Source organism: Mytilus edulis, chromosome 10, assembly GCF_963676685.1.
Source record: "Mytilus edulis chromosome 10, xbMytEdul2.2, whole genome shotgun sequence".
NCBI classification, from domain to species: Eukaryota; Metazoa; Mollusca; class Bivalvia; order Mytilida; family Mytilidae; genus Mytilus; species Mytilus edulis.
In genome coordinates, this window is record NC_092353.1 from 12,952,587 (window position 1) to 12,980,008 (window position 27,422).

The window sequence follows — 27,422 nt, forward strand, 5'->3', positions numbered from 1 at the left end:
AGAAACCAAATGACACGACCTTGATAAAGAGGAAACACCCATACCACGAAGTCAGCTATGAAAGGATCCGAAATGACAAATAAGAAACAAATCAGAGGAGAAAACTGACGGCATGATTTATGTACAAAACTATGAACATAAAACAAATATGACAAACAACATGTACAACAACAAACGATAACCCCTGAATTACAGGCTACCTACTTCGGACAGGAATATACATAATTTGTCATTGTGGTGGGGTTCAATATGTTTGCAGGTGCGCGAATTTGGATATTTTACCTATTGAATCAATTGTTGTTTGTTTGTTTTTTTCCCCTGAATATGCATGTTATTTTTTGACAATTATAGTTAGGCAAGCGACACGCAATCATGTTTTGGGTAATGATATGCCTCCCTGAAAAGACAAAAAAAAATGAAAATGGAAATGAGGAATGTGTCAAACAGACGACAACCCGACCATAGAACAGACAACAGCAGAAGGTCACCAATAGGTCTTCAATGCAGCGAGAAACTCCCACACCAAGAGGCGTCCTTCAGCTGGTCCCTAAACAAATATATATATGCTAGTTCAGTGATAATGGACGTCATACTAAACTCCGAATTATACACAAGAAATAAGATTAAAAATCATACAAGACTCATAAAGGCCAGAGGCTCCTGACTTGCGAAAGGCGAAAACATGCGGCTGGGTTAAACTTGTTTTTTTAGATCTCTTTTTTTTTTTTTTTTTTTTTTTTTTTCTAATTGATTCTTTATTGCACATATTGCTGTTTAACAATTAAACTTGGTGTACAGCATTTCATCAAGTTTCCCTGTTAGATAACAACTGAATACCCAGGGATAATATTCAGTAAAATTAACTAATAAATGATATTGGTTAAATTCACACATTAAACTATTATTATATTTGTTACAAATGGTATTTTCAGATATATTCATATACAAAATATCTACACAATAATTGTTTTACGGAATTTGATCATTCATCCGGAATGACTTTTTGGGTTCTTTTATTATTTAATCAAAAATAAATTGCGGTCAAGTGACCTCACACGACTTTTCTGATCCTCGTGTTTGGACAATATTTTTTGAAGTGTTTCGTTAATTTGGTTTATTAATTTCTATGTGGTTTTAAAAGCTTGGAATAATATTGCGTAAAGGTAAGTTTGAGTGTAAATATATTTTTTACAGTCTTTATTAAATTTGTTATTGATTTGACCTAGATAAGTATCGTGTCGTGACCTTTAGTTTACCTGTCTAAGTTTGTAAACAATACACACAGATTTAGTGTACACGTGTCGAAGTATCTATATATTGACAAAGACACACACACTCACACCTACACACTAATATATCTGATTTACCCACATTATCATTCATACATTATAGTAATAATTACTGTACACACAAACTTCTGCACTTACAGTCATGCATGTTCATTGCCACATGATACATTTTACAAACAAATTTCTTTCCATACATTTCACATATACTCATACCTTAGACATAGCACTTACAGATAATTACTTGCATAGTACATTTATAATAAAGGAAGAAAAAAAACACACATACAATCACACATAATCTAGATCTATAACATCTGGGTTTTTTTCTATACATGTAGCTTAAGTTAACTATAAAATGACTTAATTTTTATACTTCAAAATATTCAACACCTTTGTAAATAAACTACTGATCTCTGTATTGGTCATACTATATAATTCTACAGTATTTTCTACCTCATATTCAAAAATTTTTAAGGTGTCTACTACTTTGGTTTTTTTATTGGAAACATAATGTGATTTATAGACTGAAAAGAACATTAAGCTAAGCAAATGATTTAGCGCATAGTATACATTGTCATGAATTTTGTATCCTATAACCAACGAATGAAGACTTATCACATGTTCTTTTAGATCTCAACCCTCCCCTATACCTCTAGCCAATGTAGAAAAGAAAACGCACAACAATACGCACATTAAAATTCATTTTTTACTTGTGCATCTATTGGTTTAAATTTTGTTTTATATAGCCAAGAATAGAGAATAGCAACGGAGATTTTGTCAAAGAGACATCATGTTCTGCATTTTTTCACGTACATAAACGTATATACGATTGAGATGTGTTACTTAGATAAACATGTTTAGATAAAAACAAATAAAACGAAAATCAGATGGTTTGTTATAATATTTTGCATTCACACAGTTTCCTTTAACAAATAACATTGAAATGGTGTCGTCTGTATTACTTATTTAATTCAAATGGTCTCATTTATAACATTATTACTAGTTAATGCAAATGGTTTCTTACAGCATAGCGAAAAAACATTTAGCAGACACGACCCTAACAGAAAAGAACGCTGTATTTTTTAAAATTTCATTAGCCTTCTGTACGTAGATAGGTCAAAAGTCATTTAATCGGAACAAAAAATGATCTGTAAAAATCTTTTACAGTAGTTTGTAAGATTGTTTGTGTCCACCTTTTTGTTTTTTAGAAAAATGCTGATTGCAGGATATGATGAGATAATTGGTTAAAATATGTCCACCCAAGGAAGCATATTTAGGTAATTTACGGTGAAGAAGGAACACATCTACACGCTTGGCTGCCCGTAACTGTATAGAGGACCACATACATTTTGACTACAAAACTTTTCCTGTTGGGATAAAAAATAAACACCAAAGCTTCTTAATCTTTGTATATCTTAAAAAGAATTATTTTGAAAATAAACACAATCAGTATTCCAATTAAAAATATTTGTTGTCATTTTAGTAATTTTTTTATCATGTTCAAAATATCATCATTTTTAATGTACGTTCCATTCCATTATAATGATTTAGCCGATGAGTACTCACAGTTTAATTATTTTCATATATCTGTTTTCTTTAGAAATCGCTTTAAATGTTTGTACACCAGCTGTTTGGTTTAAGACTTGATTTATTTGCATTAAAACAAATGTACATGTAAAAAAATTGTGTTATACAGTTACTGTTCCTGTATGCAAATAGTAAGGACAATCCTGTCCATTTTTTTTATTCGGAAGAGAACTGCAAGGCTTGAGAAAGATCTCAGTAAAACTCACTAAAAAGTCTCTTAAAGGTAGTATATTTTCTTTACGGTTTATAGAGCTTGAGGCAGACTGAGATACAGATAACATTTATTTTATCCATCGCACTTCAACGCGAACACAAACACACGAAACAAACAACAAGTAATCGTCACAATACTTACGTTGCAATTCATGAGTACGAAAATCGAACTTCATCGTCAATCGAGCGTGACCAATGCAATTGCGAATACCAACGCGGTTCAGTGCTCTACACATATAATAATAACAGATAATATAGGTTGAGAGTTGGATTTTTGCATATATAACATGAACAACATTATAGATACAGAAACAATACATTGATATTTTTTTTTATGCGGCTATGATATGGAAAAAAAACAAAAAATGGATAGTGACCCTACATGTTGTCTTTTACCTTTCTGAAAACATTTATAAGTGAAATGGTTATATTTTCTAAGATTAAAATTCATAATTCATGATTATTGCAAAATACATAGTACTTCTATAATTACAAATTATACTCCAATAATACTTACATGATTTATTATCTGTTTAATATTTATTTTGAAGTTGTTCAATAGAAATAAAATAAAAAGTAAAACATATACATGATCATAAAATAAATGAATATATCAGTATGTTATTCTGAATCTACCACAAATAGGTATATGGAGGTAGAGCTTTTTGCGTTGATGTCTGTTTTTGCGGATACCTTTACTTCACCGGAGCCACCTGTTTTAACAGTAACGTCCCATGTTTCATTGTTTTCTTTTTTATAAACCTTGCCATCGATTAAGATTTGTTCAATCACAGGAGAAGACATAACGAAACGAACATTTGAATTGGACGGGATATTACGTACAAGCGGCTCGACAAGATGGCAATTAAATTCCTTTGTAGAAGGATATGTTTTAGGGAAAGGTGATGTGTTTTTTGTGCCTATTTTGTTCAGAATTAAAATATTCATCGCTTCACTATATGTGTCGTGGCCTTCTAACTCGCTAAAAATTGTAAGTTTATAGTATCCCTTGTTTATAAAACGTGCTTTGACACAAACCGAATTGTCCAATTGTTCAATCATGATAAAATCTGAACTTCTGCTTCCATCTGTTTCGTATATTTGTGCAGAACACTTAACAGTCTTCTCTGTCTTTATTTTCAATTCAAATTCACCGGTTTTGCAGATTTGAAAAGCTGATATTGAATTAGAATTTTCGAAACCTCGAATTTTACAATCATTAGACGGACCATAGAATCTATTATGTTCTGGATAAGGCATGTATTCTGCCTCTGTAGACGTGCATTCAATCATATACTCTGTCAGATTCGGCATGACATTTTGTGATTGATCAATTGTACCGTATACCTTAAGTATATACTTCCCAGTTTCTCTTGGCTTGATGGTAATTGTGTAGTTTGAAAAGTTATCCTTAACTATAACTACAGATTCTTTGCAGAGCTCTGTGCTGGTATTATAAAGGCTCACACTGACTTTAGTCAGAGTGTTTTGCTTCGATGCGATTGGTATTGAAGTCTCCCTGTCAACTTTGACAACTTCATATTTATTAGATGGAAATACAATACCCCATTCCCTTGCAAATTTTGTTGTTTTTAAAGTTTTTGAAAATTCTTCAAGAGACACCGGTCTTTTTAACAGTTGCCAATCTTTGCTTCCCTCTATATCATTATTGATGTAAGGAAAATGATCTTCTATAAAATGTTCTGGTCTGGTCAAAAAATAGAAATTTGAAAATTTCTTTATGAATGTTTTTTTATCATCAAGAGAACCAGCTCCCCATGTTGTCTCTATAAATCTCCATTTCCCGAGAACAAATGCAACATTCCAAGCATGTTCTGTTTTATTTTGATAAGATAAGATAGTTCCAAGCTGATGACTATATCCCTTCGAAAATCCACTGATCTTTTGGCATTTTATGTCTTTTGCTCTAAAATAAAATATGCTATACATGTATATACAATGAATTATTTGATATATTTTCATTGTATGCAGAATGACGGAGATTGTGATTCACTGATTGATTGATTGATTGATTGATTTATAGCAATTCTGTTTTTATTAACGAAGGAAGTCTGAGTACTCGGGGGGGGGGGGGGGGGGGGGGGGGGGGAAGCAAGAAACAATTTGTGAAAAACATGCAAACAGAATATAATTGTTTAAAACATTCAAGCAATTTTTTTTTTATGAATATTCTTCCATTGTTACGAAATTCAAATTTCTCCCAACTGACACTTTATCTTTTAATTTTCTGCGTATATTATGATAGTTTATTAACTTTTATCATATTTTTAGTAGTAAAAACAGTAGTTTTGCATATTTGATAAAAAGGCTGCTGTTTAATCCATATCGCGCAACTTTGATTCGCACCCTTTATCGTATACCCTTTATCACACCCCTACCCTTTATCGCATACCCTTTATCACACCTTTACCCTTTTTCACACCAAACTCTAAAAGATTTCATATTTTTTGGCACACTAAATGCAACTATAAAAAATACAAAACACACAAAAAATACAAAAATAAACAAAATATTTTTAAAACAACAGCACGCAAATTGTAAGGTAAGCTAGGTGCTTTGGATAAGTAATTCAACAGTTCTTTTAAGTCCTTTTAAGGCTTTTAGTAGAACTGAAGGTAACCTAGTGCTATGGATCAGAAAACAGTTCATATAATATAACTCTCCTGTTGATATATATGATAAAGCGTATAAAACATGGCAAAATCTGTATCACATGCCGTATCACCCTCGACCAATATCATTCCTCAGGCCTAAAGGTCCTTGGGCTGATATCGGTGTCTCGGGATGATACGACATATGCTACGGATTTTGCCATGTATTATTCTCTATATATTATATATACATACACACAGAGGGCATGGAAGAGCCTAGCATATCCTTCACACACACTGCTTTTAGATTTTAGTACATCAATTGGCTCTCTAGCGGCTGATTCCCCACCAAAGTAAGCTGTGGCATTGTAACTGAAAGTAAATGTAACATATACAAATTTGTCTGACCATTATATGCTTTATTGATTCTTTTTAAACATCTTTACATAACAGCACACTGGTAAACGTAATTTAACTGAAAAAAAATTCAACAAACAAACTGCTGATGTTTTTCTACAATGATTTTCTGCGAATTCATTCGCATATCGGTAATATGTTTACAAATTAAAAATATTATCGGAAGTTTATCGACACCAGCATAAATATTTTAACCTGTGGAGAATATTAATCGCAGATGATCATACAAATACATATCATAGCTTTCATAACTACAGTCTCATTTCCCCCGCTTATGGCATTTCAACACAAAATATTTCACTTTTAATTAGTAACACGACAAGGCACATTAATCTGATTCAAAGCTGCGTAATCCCTCTTTATTTTAAGTAAGTTTGGTATTTGTTCCTACTTATACATATAATGAGTGTTCTACACATGACAATCACAGTCAATTCTGAACCTCCTCTCAAACGTGTGTTCTCAAGATCTGTATTTGTGAGGATATTTCTATTTTCTTACAAAGGCAAATTTCACTCACATCAATGTTACGTGAATTTAAATTCATGTGAATCTCACCTCAAACGAGCTTATACATGAAACTCACGTGAAATTCCGTTTTTGTGAGTTTCATGTGAATCTCATGTGGAACTCATGTGAATTTCATATGAAAATCACGTAATTTTTTCATGTGAAATTCACATTTAAAATAGAGTATTTCAAATAACATCTAAATTTTCAAATATAATCAAAATCATGAAAAATATCAATTATTTTGTTGTAAATTTCACGTGAAATTCATGTGAAAAAATCTCAATTCACGTGAAATTCGCATGAAAATTTTCACGTGAGTTTCATGTATAAGTTCGATTGAGGTGAATCTCACGTGAAATGTTTCTTGTGAATTTCATGTGAGATTCATGTGAAATTCATGTGAACAAATTTTGCCTGTGTATCACTGTCGATTTCTTTCCTTTATAAAACAGCAGAACTGAGCTAGGCTTAAATATCGATCGTTTGATTGTTATCAAAATTTCCTAGACTTAATTTTATCTTACCTGATATTATTGCAGATCCACACATAAAAAGATCGGATGGTCTCTAGTTCACTTTTGGCAGGTTTTGACAGGTAGTCAGCAAGTTCGTCGATGGAGTTTTCAACAGACTTTGGCGTCTAAAGATGAATTTTGTATGTAAATGAAGTTGGTGTTAACTATTAAATACTTGGCATTTTTTACATTTTATAAAAACTTGTATATTAAAGAAGACTAGTTATTTTGGAAACGGTTTTGTATTGAGGTGAGTGCTCCATATGCATATTACAATTATGACATGTCATTATCCATCTTTCATACAATCTCATGTACACGTATTTATTTTGATCACTTAGTACATCTTAATTAACGATGTCATCGTCCTCAATGCGTATGATTAAAAGAGAGACAGTCAAACTCATAAATCGAAAATAAACTGACAACGCCATGGCTGAAAATTAAAAAAGACAAACAGACAAACAAAAGCACACATGACACAACATAGAAAACCAAAGAATAAGCAACACGAACCCCACAAAAAACTAGGGGTGATTCCAGGTGATCCGGAAGGGTAAGAAGATCCTGCTCCACATGTAGCACTCGTCGTGTTGCTTATGTTATAACAAATCCGGATATAGACTAATTCGGTAGGTCACATTCATTAAAGGGAAGGGGATTGTAGTTACGACGTAAGGAACATATCCTATATCATTTGTGAAACGGTTCAACCAACTTGTGATGGCGTCCGTAAAATGTACGAAGGGATGATTTCAACTTCACCATTTGGAACTCTAGGTTTAATAGCTTCCTTTTGAGCAGCAACCCTCTATCAAGAAAATCGTGATAGGAAATGCAAGCACGGGAATATCGTATTAATTTTCTTAAATGGTTTATTTTATAATAATATATACATGTAGAACATGTATATTTGTGAATTTGTTTGCGTCAGTTGATATTGTTCTTACACAGCGTATGAGAACACCACAACCATGATTTAGTGTCATAAAACATGGGACTGGTTTTTGATATTAAGTTATGTGATAACATTCAAGCTGCCAAGTACAGGCTTACCGAATATACTACAACTTTAACTGAGAATTACAAAACTTTAAAAGGAAACAATACACAATGAATTGCATCGTTCTGGTAAATATATTATCACCAATTCGTAACTATTGAGAGACTGAAAGTCATGTGGGGTCCTTTTAATCAGAAGACATGAATTTATATCTTTTATTCCTGTTGCAAGTAAACTCGGTAATTTCTGATATTTTAAAAAGATTTAATAGAAATATAGTGTGTTAATCAGATATGATTTATGCAATTCGATGCCTTGTGGTGAAATATGTTTGTGCATATGTATTCATGTTATTTAATGTATGATACACCACAATATTAAAGGAACATTAATACAATCAATTTAAAGAAAACAGATGATAAAAACTTAAATTAAATGTATAAGAAAAGAAAGAAACTATTGTTACAATTTGTCAAAAGATATAACATTTTAAAAACTATTGATCGAGGTGTTTAGTGAATAATCTTGTTTTTAATAATTGATAAAATATAGGGTTGTTGAGTAACATCATGTTATGTATAGACTACATAAAGACATAAGGGGTTCAACAATATTAAATTAAAAGGTTAAATGACTAGCAATTATTATTATTATCATTAACGTTATACCAGGAAACTTGAAACTTTGATGAGACTAAGATTTTGTTTTCATATTGCTTGGTCTGTACAATCTTAGAAATCTTCAATATGAACTACATTTTGTTCATGTTAAACATGTTTATAAACATGTTAAACAAATTAAAGTATTCGCTGCGTTTAAAGTATCTCTTTGTGTGTATTTTCTTTACAAAAGCAAATGAAATAAAAGTAAAAAATTTGAAAAGAAAAGACAACAACATGACTCAACCATCGAAAGTCAATTTTGACTGAGGCGTGTTTTCCTTTTTGAAAAAATAACAAAACTAAATACCTGTCTGGCATGTTCATCTATATCTTTGAATTCGTCGAAGTCAAGTTTGAAATCATCAGATTTTGCTGACGGTTTTACTTTATCACTGATCGGTGTTCTGGTTTTGTCATTGTTCGATGTCTTTACTTTTGACGACTTTACAATTTGTGATTTATTGACAGCTGTTGCATAATTGGGATTTCCTCCAACTTCCTTAGTTTGAACTTTTTCGATTGACTGTTCCGTGCCAGATGACGAAGATGAACCACATCCCATGGCTACAGGTTAAATTATTAGTATCTCTGAAACAGTTAAGGTTCCCATTAGGATTTGACGGAACCAAATCGTTTAGACTGATAACATTATTTAAAATCAATTGCAATATATGTAAAGTTTAAATTCAAATATTTTGTTTCATTATTATTCTGCATAATCATGTATTTGTATTGATTTTTAACAGATTAAACTGTCATCATGCATATTTATATAGACAAATATATGTACGTGGAATAGATATGACTTACCTAAGATAGTAAAGGTCGTCTACATTACTGGAAACTTCTCGATATTGAAGTAAACGACGATCAAATTAAAAGCCGCTATATCTTTTAAATTTTGATGTTTATAATTATATATATATATATATTTGTTTTTCAGTTGTAAATCCTTAACAACTAAATGTGTAAAAAAACTCTCATTTACTTAAGTAAATATTTGTTAATTAGATCATGTTTTGAGATCAATTTAAACAGTTAAAAAACAAAATCGTACGAATTTAGATTTCGACTTGGTTTTTTGTTTGTTCAGGGATAAATAGTACGGTGTCAAGTAGGTTATATACATGTATATGTAAACAGAATAATAGAACGAACAGTCACCTATATTGTACATCACGAAAAACTTTAGTCTTGTTTTTAAGATAGATATCATGATATTCGATGAAAGCCTTGGATGAAGTGGTGTACATTAACATTGCCAATTAAAATTATAGTTAAGATCAATAGGGGTTTTTAAAAATAACACTTATTAACATTGAGATGAGTAATGCATACAACATTTAATGGAATCAAGCTCCGGAAATGTTGTTTAAATCTAGTGTGTTACGTTTTTTGTCTGATTACCAGAGCACGGTGACCTATACCCTTGCTTTACACACGTGAAAAATGACAAAATCTACAACAAATAGTTCCTGAATTTTATTCAATTTTAGATTGTGAAATGCAATAATATTTGACAACATGCATGTACATTTTAAAAAACTGTGATTAACATCAAATGAAAAAAATAAACAAGAAATGGGAACACTAATGATAAAAAACAATTTAAGTTTCATTGAAAAGATAACTATAGTTTGGAGGCGTAAAAGGCAACAGAATAAGTATAACTCATTTAAAACAAGAACAATGTCCATTTAATACCTTTTTCAACGTCGACATCCATGGCCACGTTTAAATGCACATAACTTAGGATATATTTTAACAATAGAAACACTTTTTAATAAATTTCAATGACATTGTCAAGTTAGTTGTTTTTTGTTTTTGTTCTAAAGTGTTACATACATTGTAAGCCAGCTTTTTTAGCCAGCTTTAGCCTATCAGGAAATACAAAAAAGAAGATTTGGAATGATTGCCAATGAGGCAACTGTCAACAAGAGACCAAAATGACACAGACATTAACAACAATAGGTCACCGTACAACTGTTTCTACAGACTTATAATCTTTCAATGCTTTTAACTGTGGCACGAAAAAGTGTTTATAATATTTCACTTCCTTTGCTGGTACGTGTACCTTTTTTAACGACCTATAGTTCAACTTGTTAATGTCTGTGTCATTTTGGTCTTTTGTGGACAGTTGTCTCATTGGCAATCATACTATATCTTCTTTTTTATACATACAAATTTCGATAACTTCTCTATTGTATCTTTTGCTGTTTTAGGGCATGAACGGCTAAATGTTTATCCTCTAAATTACATTTGAAAATGCCTGTACCAAGTCAGGAATATGACAGTTCTTGTCCATTCGTTTTTGATGCGTTTTGTTATTTAATTTTGCCATGTGATTATGGACTTTCCGAATTGATTTTCCTCTGAGTTCAGTATTTTTGTGATTTTACTTTTTACAAGATTCGTTGTAAGCTCTAAGATGTATCCAAAAATGTAATTAATCTCTGTCATACATAACAGATTGAAGTAACAGAAATAGTAAAATAACAAAAATACTGAACTCCGAAGAAAATTCAAAACGGAAAGTCCCTAATCAAATCGCAAATTCAAATGATAAAACACATGAAACGAATGGACAGCAACTGTCCTATTCCTGACTTGGTACAGACATTCTCAAATGTAGAAATTGGTGAATTTAACCTGGTTTTATAGCGCTAAACCTCTCACTTGTATGACAGTCGCATCAAATTCCATTTTATTTATAACGATGCGTGAACAAAACAGACATAATAGGTTAAATTGTCAAAATAGGGATACAGCCATCAATACCGTGTCACAATCTCCATCAGAACAAAACAAATATATAACAAAGAAGCACAAAAAGGACGATATAATGAATAAAGCGAAGAATTCGTGGGAGGTGTCATGAAACAGGGAACAAGGGAAGCGTAATTTCAATGTTTGTTTTCGATCGCCAGCTAAATTTTAGATTGGATGATTTATGTTTGATATTTCGCAGTCAAAACAATTTCGTTTGCATGAATGCGTATAATTTTAAAAAGAAACATTATATGTTTTCTTGATAACCTGATTTACATGTGCCCCGCATGAAACTTACTGTTTTATTAAAAAAAGAAAAATCACCGTTTGAAATCTATTTACGAAATATTTTCTTCATGTCTTGATCTAAGCTCATTTTAGCATGGGTAGGCATTGTATATGACTATAATTTACCAATGGCGTTAGCTTGTACACAAACTTTTATTTTAGCAACTAGAATATACATGTATTTATATATGTTATCAATATAAAAATGAAAAAAAACAGGAATGTAAATAGTAAGTTTTTGCGCATGTGTCACATATATTTTGTGCTAATTAAAACACGGTTTTGTTTACAAAACGATATATGGACGTCACATTGGATATTGGAATAGTACATGAGCAGTAACAACGATCCTTTAAGAAAAATAAATTTTACTATTGTATTAAGATGTAATTGAAATAAATGAATATGTGAATACTTCAATCTATCACATATTGGTATATGTAGGAATAACTGTTTACGTTGTTGTCTGCTTTTGCGGATACAGTTACGACACCTGAGTCATTAGTCTTTAAAGTGATGTCCCATAATTGATCATTTTCTTTTTTATACACCTTGCCATCGATTAAGAGTTCTTGAATCACAGGAGAAGACATTACAAAACGAACATTTGAATTGGACGGGATATTACGTGCAAGCGGCTCGATAAGATGGCAATTGTATTCAGCTGTAGTGGAGTATGTTTGAGGAAATGGAGTTGGAATTGTCGCTGCTTTTTTGTTCAGAACTAGAATATTCATTGCTTCACTATATGTGTCGCTGCCTTCTAACTCGCTAAAGAGTGTAATTTTGTAGTATCCCTTACTTACAAAACGTGCTCTTACACAAACTGAATTATTCGATTGTTCAACCATGACAAAATCTGAGCTTCTGCTTCCGTCTGTTTCAAATATATCTGCGGAACACTTAAATGTCTTATTCGTCTTCATTGTTAATTCAAATTCGCCGTTTTGACATATTTGAAAAGCTGAAATCGACTCGGAATTTGCAAAACCTCGAAGTTTACAATTATTTGACGGACCATAGAAACCACCATGTTCAGGATAAGGCATAAATTCGTTCTCTATAGACGTACATTCTATTGAATACTCTGTCAGATTAGGCATTACATGTTGTGATTCATCAACTGTACCAAATATCTGCAGCATATACTTTCCGGTTTTCCTTGGTGTGATGGTAATTGTGTAATTTGAATTATTGTTTTTAATTATTACTACAGATTCGTTGCATAGTTCTCTGCTACTACCATAAAGATTCACACTGACATTTGTCAAAGAGATTTGTTTCGATTCCATTGATATTGAAGCCTTTCTGTCAACTTTGACAACCTCATTTGTATAAGATGGAAACATAACACCCCATTCTCTTGCAACATGTGTTGTTTTCAAAGTTTTTGAAAATTCTTCAAGAGATACCGGTTTTCTAAGAAGTTGCCACTCCTTGCTTCCCTCTACGTCATTATTGATGTAAGGAAAATGATCTTCTATGAAATGTTCCGGTTTTGTTAAAAAATAGAAATTTGAAAATTTCTTTACGAATGTTCTTTTGTTATCTATATGACCAGCTCCCCATGTCGTCTCTATAAATCTCCATTTTCCAGAAACGAATACAATATTCCAAGCATGATCTGTTTTGTTTTGATGAGATAAGATAGTTCCAAGCTGATGACCATACCCTTTCGAGAATCCACTGATCTTTTGGCATTTTATGTTCTTTGCCCTGAAACAAAATGCTATATATACTAATATGTTCATCGAAAACAGGAAATAGAACAAGATTGTGATAAATGTTTATTCCCCAAATTCAAACATTCATTTGATATTAAGGTAGGTCACTACACTACGATCATTAACCTTTATTGTTTTTGTTGTATACATTATGATGATCAGCATGATAAGAGATTGAGGCAAACATATAAAATTTACTGTGTGAACATAATCAAAGAACATTTATAAAATTAACACGATGTGATAAATTGTATACAATGACTTGATTAAATACTATGTGTTTAAAATCAGAAATTAACATTATTGAATTACAGCATTTTATGTGCATCGTGACTAATTTAGTATATTTACGCTGTACATACACACAAAGGGCTTGGAAGAGCCTGGCATATCCTTCACAAACACTGCTTTTTGATTTTAATACATCACTAGGTTCTGTGACTGCGGATGTCCCACTAAAGAAAGCTGTTGCATTGTAGCTACAAGAACAGGTAAATGAAAATCTCAATATTTTAAAGACCTTCGTATGAATTATGAATAATCTTGATTTATTTGTACAAATAGAATATCATGCAATAATTTGTCTCTGTATAAATTATTTTCTCTGGCAATTTATAATCTAACCCTATCTAGACACATTGTTAAAAATAATTAACCAACGCGATGTCGTCTATTCCGATATCTCTGTAGTTGTAGTTTAAAGTACGTCACATCCTTTAGCTCTCGGGATAAATAGAAATGTGCGTTAAAGGTGTTACAAAATTGGCATCCTTATATGTGTAGAAAAATGAGATGTTGAACGCACTCGAATGGAATACCAGTTATCAAAAATAAAAATTATATTGGTTAATCAATAGGCAAACAGGATGTATCATAGTTATTTATGGGTTATCGGAGTTTTTCCAATCTCAATAGCTAAATGATCGATTTATAAAGACCTGGACGAGGCTCGGTTCTCAAAAATTCGAGAATTTAACTATCTCTATCTAACATGTCTAATGCTGGAATTCTCCAAGAAATAATGTGCTACAATTTACTTTTACTTATTCAATTAATAACAAACATAAAATGTTAAGATGGAAATTACTCCATTATATCCTCCCATGTAAACAATTATTACTACAATGGAACATACAAAATACAAGTATGTGTGACCTGTTTTACTTGACTGAGGTTTAGGGAATTCTCGAATGTCAATTCTTTCAGGAATTTTGGAAGAAAATATATGTACTTGTAAGCAAAATCAAGATTGGGTCCAATATTTAATTTCAAAACTTTATTACTGGCTATAAAATACATGATCCTGTGTATCACGATATAAACCTCTTCCTAACTATCTTAATATATTCAATTCATAAAAGTACTCCTATATCAAACTATAAACAAAAAGGCAGAGAAACTTATGCAGTTTTCATAAATGACTTTTTAAACAAATACGAAATCAACAAATATATTAATGCTAAAACAGCAAATTTTTAAATTATAAAAAAAGATACATATGATCACGAATGGCTAGATATAAAAAACTTTCATGTATAGAACATTTTAGCCAAAGTTGTTGATAATGCATCTGAACACGTGGCAATAAACCAAAACAGCATGCTTACTGAAAACGAATGTACAAATTTGTTGTCTCCAAACTCATGTATGCATAATTAATCAAATGAATGTTCAATGAGAATGTCGAGACTTACCACATACAATTTTAAACTAAAGTTTAAGTTTTTCGTGAGAATCAACAAAACGCATAAATTGTTCAGGACAATTGATCAATCAGCTTTAACGGTTTTCAACAAAAAGGTTAAGTTCAATTATCACAAAGTTTTAATCTTTAGGAACAGAACCGGACAAAACTGTACAATTTCCGTAATCATGGTACAATATATTTTGAAAAATGTATGTAATAACAATGATTTGTAAAACTAACAAACTATCCTTAAATATGAATTCACTGAATAAACTCCCTGGTTATCCAGTGACTTATGCACAGGGATACTCGGCCAACTACTGTCAAAACAGCAAAGAAAAGTGCAATAAAGATATTATTTTGGGGGGAAAAAAGAAAAAAAAGGAATTCTCTCTCGCTTTTTTTTGTTGAACTAAACTATACCTACCGTTCATCTTTAACATAGTCAAGGATTACATATTATGCATACCTTATATTATTACAAATCCAAACATAAAAAGATCGAATGGTCTCTAGTTCACTTTTGGCAGGTTTTGCTAGGTAGTCAGCAAGTTCGTTGATGGAGTTTTCAGCAGACTTGGGGGTCTACAGATATAATTTGTTCAATTAAACTAAATTAAAAATATGCATTTGTAGTAATCGATAATTTGTTTTCGTCTTAGACATAACTTAAATTGCAACCAACTAGTAATACTGTATGTAAAACATGTAATAAAATAAAAATTTGAAACTGGTACAATCTATACGTATTTCGGATCAGTGTGACCCTTGCTCCTATATGTTATTCGAAGATTCTCAAACACACACAAATCTACCATGTGTATAAAATTATGTCGTATTTGAAATGACAGTGTTTGGTAATGGTCTTTCTTATGTTGAATGTAATCAGCATTTAGCAATCTATGTTGACCAGACAGCGCCGTGCTATCCCGAGGAGACTGACACGTATTTTCCTGTACTCAAAGCAAGTGGAAATATATGATAATTACGTGTATAGTAAACACAAATACTGATGTAGTTGTCGTTGATCTACTCAGATAGCTAAATGTAGACATGCTATGGATTGCGTTTGGCATAGGAAATGTCTTATCGGGCATTCATTGGTTGTGATATTGTTTATGGTTTTGTTAATGAAGACACACGTCAGTGGAACACAAAATTAATGTGGCTTATGATCATATCAATAATTTAGACTATAAGGGTGTTAGAGAAAAAAATTGGTATCATCCATGATGTGTAAACTTTCGTCGTCACTGATAGTGTTGCCTACACGCTTACGGATATCATTTCAATCAGATGAAATATTTTCGGTAGAGGGTAAACCCCACTTGCACAGGATTTACGACAGTCGGTTTTCCATCGACGGCTTAAATGATATGCATGCCACAACCAAAGAATATACTTGTTAAGTATTATTACAGTTTGACATGGTTTATATCAGAAAAGACAGACATGCACTCCATATTTAAATTGTTTTCCAGTTCTTGCTCTAAATTCATTTTAAATAGCTTAAACGCATTTATAAATTCAGTATAGTTTAATACCTGCAAGGCATGATCGTCTATTGATTTCAAGTCATTATATGTGATTTTCAGATCAGAGGACACATATTTAGATCTGAAACTAAAATGAAAGATTTGTTTATGGTTTTATAACAGTAATTGCTGTAGTATTATTCGATGATCTGTATTCTTCTCAATTTTATTTTTCTATATTCAATTAAATGTAAGTTTCATTTCTGCTAATTGCTTGAACTTTCTCTGAATTTTTGTTTTGGCTTCGTGGTACTTTCACTACATGAATGATACAAAGTTTATATTGCTTGTTCCTATGGTATTGATTAGTACTTTACTTTTGCGCGTTTCCATACAGTTCTTACAACTAAATATGGGTTATTAAAACCAACAGAAATTTTGAGTGACTACGTCACTTTCAAGAAATTTGTAATTGATGTCTCAGCATATTATGCTCGGATTAAACTGAGAGAACGATAAACATTTGCAATAGAAAACTTGCTTTTTCTAACATTGTAGGATTTAGGCGTGTAACCTGTATACAACGTATGAGTCTCATAAAACCATTGTCTAGGCTATTGAAATGAACGGGGAAATATATCATGTAAAGGGATATGAATACATGTGTGTATGCATTGTAAATCGTTTTAAGTAATTGAATATACAAAATGTAGTTCATGTCATTACTTTTATTTTATGAATGCTTTCTAGCACCGCTCGATTAATTGAATTATTTAATGCATTTACCATTGATTTATTGTTGTAGTGAACATAGCTTGACCGTTTTGTATACCTTTACCTTTGAATATTGTTTTAGGGATCATAGCTTGATATACTTGTATACGTTTAGCTTTGGTGTATAGTTGTAGTGATCAAAACCTGAGCGTCTTGTATAGCTTTACTTTAAAATAAGTTTTTAAGTGGTCATAGCTTGACCGTCCTGTATACCTTTGCCATTGGTTATTGATGTAGTGAAGAAAGCTTGATCGTCTTGTATAGCTTTATTGTTGGTTTATTGTTATAAGTGATCATAGCTTGACCTTCTTGCATACCTCTACCTTTGGTTTATTGTTTTGGAACTGTATACGTTATTCTTATACGACGACCTTTTATCGCCAGCCAGTATAATCGCAGTAAATCTACTTTCAGTGCAAGCGTATAAAACCACAAAACTGGCTGTTTCATCTTACGCCAAATTGAAGTATACTACAAGGTATTCAATAAAGGAAAATTCTGCGAAATTTTATCGGCATGGCAACGAAACAAAGTGACGTCATATGTATATTTCTCCGTTAGAGATGGTATAAAGGGGGCAGCACAGCTATATATGTCAAGTATACATCCCATACACTAAGAAAGAAACAACCTCAAAATTTAAAACTTCTATTGCTCAAATAATAATAAACAGTGACATGGTCAACATTATAAGCCTATATGATGCATCAACAGACACAAAAGAAGATGATTATATAAATCCCTTGAATCAAATTGAAGGTACATTTATTATCTGTGGTGACTATAATGCTCATCATTATATCTATGAGGAAGTAATATAACTGACACTATAGGTAACTCATTGCACAATGCTATTAGAAACAATAATATTATAGTTTTAAATGATGGATCAGGTATTAGACAAAACCCCTCTGATCTACAATTGTCATGTATTGATATATCAATGTATAGTGTGCAGCTAGCACGGAAATTAACGTGGACAGTAGATAATGAATCCTGATATGGTAATGACCATTTTGTAATTCAATTAACATTGAATCAAACCTCATCATAGCGAACAAGGGTTGATTTGGAACTATAAAAAGCTGATCGGGATGCGTTCGCCAGCTCATTTCATTAACAAGAAAGTGAGAGCATGGTTACCGACAATATTAATGAATTATGTACTCATCTCTCTAACACTATCATTAAAATTGCTGATGAGCACACCCATTCTAAGAAAAGGAGGAAAAATAATAAACCAGAGGTACCCTGATGGAATGAAAACTGTAAAAAGGGTTGAAAAAGAACGCAATAAAGCTCGTAACAAAGTCAGACATACAGGGGTGGACATGATTATTTATCATACAAAGAAAAAGAAAATGATTGTAACGAACAACTAACGCTCAGGGTTAAATAATCGAATATAAATGCCAAAACCATGGTTAAATGAAAACACATTTACGGCTGCCATGAAATAATTCTTAAATAACTTACTTTTGACTTTGATCTACAGTAACTGGTTGTATCGTTGATTTTGAGAAACAGCATCCCATTTTTACGATTGCATTTAAATGGAGCTATACTCAATCAGCACTTCATTCAATGCACCGATCTGCCGTATCTGATTCACTGTGTAAGATATACAATTAAGCGGTAAAGTTAATTGAAATAACGATTATCAATTGTATTTAAATATGTCTTATTTATACTGACAAACGCAAAAACTTAAGGCCTAATTTATGTACAAAATATTGATCATAAAACAAATTTATAATACAGCAATAAACGACAACCACAGAGTTACAGGGTCCTGACTTGGTACAGGCAAATAAAAAATGTGGCGGGGTTAAACTAGTTTGAAGGCGCTAATCCTCCCCATTACCTGAGTGTTACAGTACAACAAAACAACAAACTATAAAATCAGTTGAAAAAGGCTTTACTCATCAGATGGATAAAAATAAATTTAACAAAAACACAAGTAGACGTGGACGGGTACATGTTCATCCGAACAACAAAAAGACACCAAGAACAGATCTAAGAGTACTAGCAGTTATTGAAAGCTAGTTCAAAGTGAATAACAACTAATACAAATAATCATGCATCTAAGACAAAATAATCAATCAGCCACATCCAACATCCAATAGATTTAAGCAAAGACGTCATAAACAGTCAGAGAAAAACATGACCTTATGCAATGCCAAGATATAGGTATTGATATATTGTAGAGCCATGAATGTGTATATGTATATAACAATAACATTGTAACTGAGTTAACGTTTTCACCGGTTTTGTACTTGAATAAGCAACACGACAGGTGTCACATGTGGAGCAGAATCTGTGAGCACCGGGGATTACTCTTAGTTTTTGACGGAGTTTTTGTTTCTCAGTCTTTAGTTTTCTAGTGTTGTGTTTGTGTATTGTAGTTTGTATGTTCGTCTATTCGTCTGTTAGTCTCTTTCTTTGTTAGATATGGCGTTGTCAGATTATTTTCGATTTGTAAATATCTCTAAGACATCTTGTACCTCTCTTTTTAAAGATTATAAGTGGTACTTTTATAGGTCCAAAACACAAACTTGCAAACAAAAGCTCTTTTTGTTGTATACACAAAAATTAGGAATTTACATTTTCCTGGAAATTTAAAGTTTTAACTATTTGAATATCTTTTGTACGGATAAAACATATATGATTTTGAAATAAGTTCATTTACAATCCAAAACAAGAATTTGAAATCTGAGATGGAACTCCCAAAACGTTATGATGAATGAAGAATTAGGAAGGTAGTATAAGTAACACTCATGTCTGATAAATTATGATATCGTTTAGTATTTGAAAGCTAGAAATTAAAAACAAAGATATTAGTTGAATATTCAAATTTATTTTTAAACAACATTCTTTAGTCGTTATAATTTTCACCACGAGACTAGTTAAAACATTATTTAACGACTTTCCAAATTGATTATAAATTATCTATTCGTTTGATGTGTTTTGAGCTTTTTAATTCGTTATTGATTATTGATTTTTCGTTTTGAATTTTCATCAGATATAATCAATGTATTAGTTTTAAAAGTAAAGTCTAGTCGGAGTTGTAAAATATAGATTTTATCGTTTGACAATATATGTAAGTGCACAAATATGAGTTGTTTTAAGCTCAATGATGACTTTGAATCTTGATTTCAAAGAAAACTTGCAATCTAAAAATTCTATATAAACTTGTCGATGGTACAACAGCCATTTTGTTTTTGTTTTTATGAATCTGGTGGTGACGAATATCATCATTTAATATGTAGATGTATTAAGAGTGTTTTTGCTGTATTGAGAAAGAAATACATTTCTATATGTTTTATCGCAGCTCATTTGTACTGAAAAAGGACGTTATCATTTAATTTGTATAACTGTTAGTTTTATTTAGCATATTATCCTGATTGAGCACGAAACTGTCTTCACTCATGTAAATGAGTACATACACAGTTTTGTAATCTATAGAATGAACATTTTTGTTTTTAGTTTACTAATTATTTGTCATTTATTATGTTCGATTTGTAATTTGTCTTTATGTTATACATAGTTTGAGTCTGAATGTAAATACAAAATTCATTTTTACAGATCAACTTTTTGTAGTTACTACAATCCCGAATTTCTACTTATTATGCACTTTGTGTTCAATTGTTTTCCTTGTCCAATCCAGTATTTGTTTGAATTCTTGTTGGATCGGTAATGCGTTTTTGTGCAATCTTTTGTTAAATAATGTGCGTTGTTTCGAATTCTTGATCATAGTATTGTCCAACTTTCTTCGACTGATTGTATTTGATTTTCCCCTTAGTAACAATTTTGTACTTTTGGTGCATTTATTCTTTCTTCATTTTCTTTAGCATGTTTAAAAAGTGAGCGAATCTTGCTTACATTATTATTACGATCGTTGTCTACTTAAGTTAACGTTAACATAATGTACAACATTCAACTATAAAAATAAAAATTATTAAATTAAAAGTGATTTTTTTTTGGATAATAAACTTCTCACCGGTTCATTTCTAGTAGATTTAACATTTGTTTTTATTGTATTGCCTTGTTGTGTACATATACATCCTTTTTTAACTGTTATATGTGTCATAGTTTATCTAAAATGCCTGTTATACGACGGACATAAAATTATATTTCAAATTCAAGTTGAACCATTCAAACCAAATAATCATTATTTAGAAGAAAAATATATTTAAAATTACTCCATTTCACAGTTCATGTTATTTTTAGGACATGGATTGTCTAATAGATTCGCCTCAGTTGTCTCTTGTCGGTATAGTTCAAAGAATAGTATATGTATAACATATCACATAATCATGTGTTTGTCCGGAATAGCATTTAATTCGCTACTGTACATTAAACCGCCATCCATCCGCCCATTGATTGTCTTATAAATAATTGTATTATTTAAGGAAGTTTGTCTTCTTATAATTAAGATAGTTTGAATCATATGTGGGTATTAATGTTGAAATGAAAGATATGAGACCAACTTCCCCAAGGAAATTACCTTCACATTAGGCCAATTTTTATTCAAAATCCTTTCAATTTTATCAAAACGTACAATAACAAAAATACTATACTCTGAGGAAAATTCAAACTGAAAGTCCCTAATCAAATTACAAAATCAAATGATAAGTACGGATATATACTACACAATAATTTATTTACCTTTATAAAGATTGGAAACACCACTATATGTCAGATAAATAAGTACTAATATTTTAAGTAAAATATATACCGTTATAGCTAAATGCATTTGCATATTTTACTTTGTAATTATAAGATACGGATATACTACCAAAAAATTTATTTACCTTTATAAAGATTGGAAGCACCACTCCATTTAACACAAATAAGTACTAATATAAGTACATGTTTTTAAATGACAACGCTTGGCATTTAAATTTATTTTGTTACAAATATACAGTCACATGAAATAAGTTACATAAAACAAATGAAAAATAAAATATTTATTGGTTGTAATCATACCTGTACAAGTTTAGTCGACAAATTGCATGACATATAATTTAACTGATAACGTTGCGATATATACAATTTTTGATGATAGTTTGACTTCCTTAGCAACCATGTATTTATAATCAGCCATGATATCTTGTTCCCAGCTGTAAAACAATAAATTATGTAGGAACAAAAAATTGAGGAAGTTTTTGTAAAACCGGTAAATATAGATTTCAATAGTTAAAAAAGGTTCCTTATTGAATTTTATCGGTTTAGTCTTTTATTTTGAATAGAGGTGTTAACATGCATGAGAACAAATTTTGATTTGTTTCAATTCCTATGAATGGTCCAAAACTAAGCTACTTTCTATTCGATTTTATTGTTCAAATGAGGGACGAAAGATACCAAATGGACAGTCAAACTCATAAATCGAAATAAAACTGACAACGCCTGGCTACAAATGAAAGAAGAAAGACAATAGAACACATGACACAACATAGAAAACTAAAGAATAAGTAATACGAACTCCACCAAAAACTAGGGGTGATCTCAGGTGTTCTAGTAGTTAAGCAGATCGTGCTTCACATGTGGCACCCGTCGTGTTGCTTATGTTATTACAAATCCGGTAAATAGTCTAATTCGGTAGGTCACATTCATGAAAGGGAAGGAAATTGTAATGACGACGTAAGGAACATATCCCATATCATCTGTGACATGGTTATTCCATAACGGTCAACCAACTCGTGATGGCGTCCGTAAAATTTACGAAGGGATGATTTCAACTTCACCTTTGAAACTCTTGGTTTAAGCAACCTTCTATCAAGAAAATTATGATAGGAAATGAAAGCACGGGAATATCGTATCAATTGGGAGATATATACCCCGTATGCAGGTGCTGCTGGAATGTTGCTACTTAGAAATGGAAAGTTCACAATTGGAAAGCTGAAATCATTTCTTTTGTCTTAAAGTTTTGTTTTCAACCGACCCTCATTGTAAATTTCTAGATGTAAATCAAGATATGAGGCCGACTTTACTGTATCTGTTGTATCCTTTATTTCTAGTTCGATTGGATAAATGCGTTCAACATAGTCACCGAATTTTGAATTATTTAGTGAAAGAACGTCATCTATATAGTGGAAAGTAGAGATTAAGGATATTGCTAACTTCTTATCTTTCTTCCTAAGAAGTTCCTGAATGAAGTCAGTTTATTGTACATGTACAATCTATATAAGTTTTGCTTTGTATCTGTTATACAAGACTTATGACATTTACCAAATTCACAAACGCATTATCCAATTTTAGCCTTATACATGTAATTGTGAATTGATTTGAGTTTTTCAGAATAAGTGAATACTTCAGTCCTTCAACGATTGTTTACTTTGTCTTTGGTCAAGATTTTCCCTTTCGCGCTTACGCTGTCCCATTGCCTGATTCCTATTGAAAGATACCATGGTTAAGGTCACTTGCTGCTAAAGAAAAGCTGTCAGCGAAATAGAGTAAGAGGAGACAATACATTCAATTAGTGTACTTTTCAGAAGATTTTTATAAGAGAAAGAATTGATTTAAATATCGTCTTTGTTCAAACGTTACATTCAATAATAAATTATTGAAAATCTGAATGAAAGTAAATGGCGTTTAACATAATTGGCTATGGTTTTATCGTAGAGTGGTTGTTTCGGACACACATTAAGGCTTAGTAAATAAGAACGTCTGCTTGCAATGATACTTGTATTGAACTCTGAAAAGCTAACGTCACAACAACGGTGACGTCATTTTTATATAGAGTGGTAGCGGGAACACCTCATATGCAATTCTTAACATTCTGGGTGCCCGCAAATGAATTTAATTACAATAAAATGAAAATAAAATATGAAAATTTCACTTTGAATTACTGTCTCTGAAAACTTTGAATAGCTTTAACTGTCTTTGATCATGAGCACGGATAAAATAAAATTATTTTACATTTAACAGTTCATAAAATTATACGATAGTCTCATTTGGTCCACATCTTTATCTTTTCCTTTGCATCGGTCTTCGCTCGTCTGGCGGGTAGTATTTCATCACACGGTCCTGTGTATTCATTAGATGTTAGTTCTAGAGGATATAACTTGCTAATAGGTCTAGACTTTTGACCATTTTTAGTCCGTAAAATAGCTGATCTGCTAAACCCATCTCGTCCTTGAATCAATTTGTCGATGATCCCTATATTCCAAGTTGTTCTTGAAGTTTCATCATGTATTAGAACTACCTCTCCAATATTAATATTCTGTGTGTCCACTCCTTTAGTTCGATGTTGTTCTCTAAGTGATGTAAGGTATTCACGTTTCCACCTTGTCCAGAAATTGTCAATGATATGATTTTGAATCTGTAACAATTTATTAGATGATGCTTAGGTTTTTTTTGGTGTGTTAAGGTTTTTTTTGGTGTGTTAAGGTTTTTGAATTTTCAATGTTTCCATCTAAAGTTCCGGTGTACGGTAAAATCGTAATTCTTCTTCCGTAGAGTAAATGTGAGGGTGTCAATGGTTCATTATCCGTTGGATCCGATGATAGGTACGTCAACGGACGATCATTAAGAATAGCTTCCACTTCTGTGACGATAGTTTCAAGTACACGTAAACTCACAAATGCCTTTCCTAAAACTTTTTTTATACAGTTTTTTGTCAAACCTATTAATCTTTCCCACCAAACACCGTACCATTGTGCACGTTTCGGTATAAACTTCCATACTGTTCCATACGAATTTAATTGTTCATTTAAAAACGGTGACTTGGTCAGAAACTCTATTTTCTTTGCCGAAGCTACATAGGTTGTACCATTATCTGATATCATGATTTTTGGTAATGACTTCCTGCTAGTAAATCGGCGAAACACTAAAATAAACGTCTCTTCTGTAAGATCTTCTACAATTTCTAGGAGTACGGCCCTTGTATTCGCACAAGTAAATAGGCAAATGTACGCTTTTCCTCCAACTTCATTTTTAGTTTTGATGCTCAATGCACCAGTAAAGTCAACGCCTGTTACAGTAAACGGCGGCGAATCTCTTAGTCTGTCTGCTGGTAGAGGCGGCGGGTCCGGAGTAGCCTACGGTCTTCCTGTAACCTTTCGGCAAGTAACACATTTGTGAATAATTGTTTTCACATATTGTCGGATTGGTGGAATCCAGTAAAACTGTCGTAAAGAAGTGACAGTACTTTCTTATCCAGAGTGAAGTAGTCTATTGTGGGCATCCATTATAATTAGAGTTGATAATGTATCCTTATTTGGCAATGATATCGGGAACTTGGCTGAAGCGGCAATAGGTGCGTTGTTTAAACGTCCGCCACAACGTATTAACCTTTTCTCGTCCAGGTACAATTTCAACTGCTTTACAAGATTATTTTTTGACGTTTTCTGTTGTAAACTGTGAAACACATCCGGGTAAATTCGAAGCTGTGAATCCTGTATCCAAGCAACGGATGCTATCTGAATTTCCTCTACATTTACAGGTAGCTCCGGATCCAAATAAGACGGATTTGAATCGGTAAACTGAGAGCTGACTTGTAGAGTCTGTAGGATCGGAAAATCAAAAAAAATCTAGTTACATCGCGGTCTTTTTCTTCTAAACCAACATTCAAAAGTTTCTGGTACGCTCCATACCTATCTATATCCATGGTTTTATTTATTCCCACTGTAATACTTGTCGCTGTATCGTTTGTGTTTGTTGATAAGTTATCTTTGGTTAGAGTTGTATATATTAGAGCTTCTTCTTTTTTCCACTGAGGCCATTTTGCAGTATCAACAATCCATCCGGGGCCTTTCATCCATCATCCATTCACAGCTGTCATTACCTCTTGAAAGTAAGTCTGCGGGGTTTGAATCAGTCGGAGAGTATCTCCAGGAAAATCCATGCGTAAGCTGATTTATTTCCGCAACTCTGTTTTTGACGAAAATCGGTACTTGTTTCTTAGTCATTAACCAACTCAGTGTAATTTGACTGTCACTCCAAAGTGTTGCTTGTGAAAAGCTGATATATGACTTCAAATGTTTCAGTAATCTACTCCCTATCATTGCTGCCATGAGCTCAAGTTTCGGAATTGTCATGTTTTTCAATGGGGCAAGTCTGTTTCTAGACATAATCAACGTAGACTGGTCCCCGCAAACTACATATGCACATGCTCCATACACCTTTAAACTTGCATCTGTGAATATGTGTAGTGAAATATCTTCCGTTGATCTCCTTTCTTTGAAATACGGTCTTAATATTTCAGTCTCTATACATTCTTTTGTGTCTCGTTGAATTTCTTTCCATTCCATTATAGTTTCTGACGATAACGGTTCATCCCAATCCAGTTTTTTCTCCCATAGGGTCTGCATGAACATTTTGCTCCTTACTGTTATCGGACTTATAATTCCTAGAGGGTCGTATATTTTTGAAGATTGTCTAAGAATTTCACGCTTTGTAATCAAATGATCCTCCATTTCGACGTATTCCTGTTTTGCGAAAGTAAGCGTGTCCTTGTCTGTATTCCATCTAAGTCCTAATACCTAGTACCTAATAAAGTTTGTCATTATCAAGTACATTTTCTGACGTTGCACGATCTTGTAAAGTCTTGTTGTTTGATACCCAAGAGCGTAAATTAAAACCCGCTTTTTTAAATAAGGTACGAGATGTGTCAAAATATTGTAGTAATTGGCTCTCGGCTGGAAAACTTGAAATTATGTTGTCAACGTAAAGATCCTTCTGTATAGCATCAGTCCATTCACATGTATTTCACTTAGGTGCTTTTGAACAACGGCATTTAAAATAAATGGAGAACAGGTAGCTCCAAATAAGACGGATTTGAATCGGTAAACTGAGAGCGGACTTGTAGAGTCTGTAGGATCGGAAAACTAAAAACATCTAGTTACATCACGGTCTTTCTCTTCTACCCAGGTTGCAGTCTTGTAATTGATT

The 27,422-nt window shown here is 32.2% G+C and overlaps 3 protein-coding genes across 3 annotated transcripts; all 3 read right to left on the bottom strand.

Annotated features, from left to right (window-relative positions):
- Positions 1-3,710: 3,710 nt before the first annotated feature.
- On the bottom strand, positions 3,711-9,373 carry LOC139492591 (kyphoscoliosis peptidase-like). Its single transcript, XM_071280743.1, has 4 exons — positions 9,119-9,373; positions 7,156-7,271; positions 5,957-6,073; positions 3,711-5,016 (listed from the first exon to the last, which is right to left on the bottom strand). Exons 1-4 carry the CDS (start codon positions 9,371-9,373, stop codon positions 3,711-3,713), a joined length of 1,794 nt encoding a protein of 597 aa, XP_071136844.1.
- Positions 9,374-12,007: 2,634 nt separating this feature from the next.
- Positions 12,008-22,469, bottom strand: LOC139493475 (kyphoscoliosis peptidase-like). The gene is made up of 6 exons (XM_071281883.1): positions 22,343-22,469; positions 19,005-19,139; positions 16,824-16,902; positions 15,749-15,864; positions 13,955-14,071; positions 12,008-13,584 (listed from the first exon to the last, which is right to left on the bottom strand). Exons 2-6 carry the CDS (start codon positions 19,061-19,063, stop codon positions 12,285-12,287), a joined length of 1,671 nt encoding a protein of 556 aa, XP_071137984.1. The 5' UTR covers positions 19,064-19,139; positions 22,343-22,469; the 3' UTR covers positions 12,008-12,284.
- Positions 22,470-26,263: 3,794 nt separating this feature from the next.
- On the bottom strand, positions 26,264-26,947 carry LOC139492592 (uncharacterized). The gene has a single exon (XM_071280744.1). It carries the CDS (start codon positions 26,945-26,947, stop codon positions 26,264-26,266), a length of 684 nt encoding a protein of 227 aa, XP_071136845.1.
- Positions 26,948-27,422: the final 475 nt, after the last annotated feature.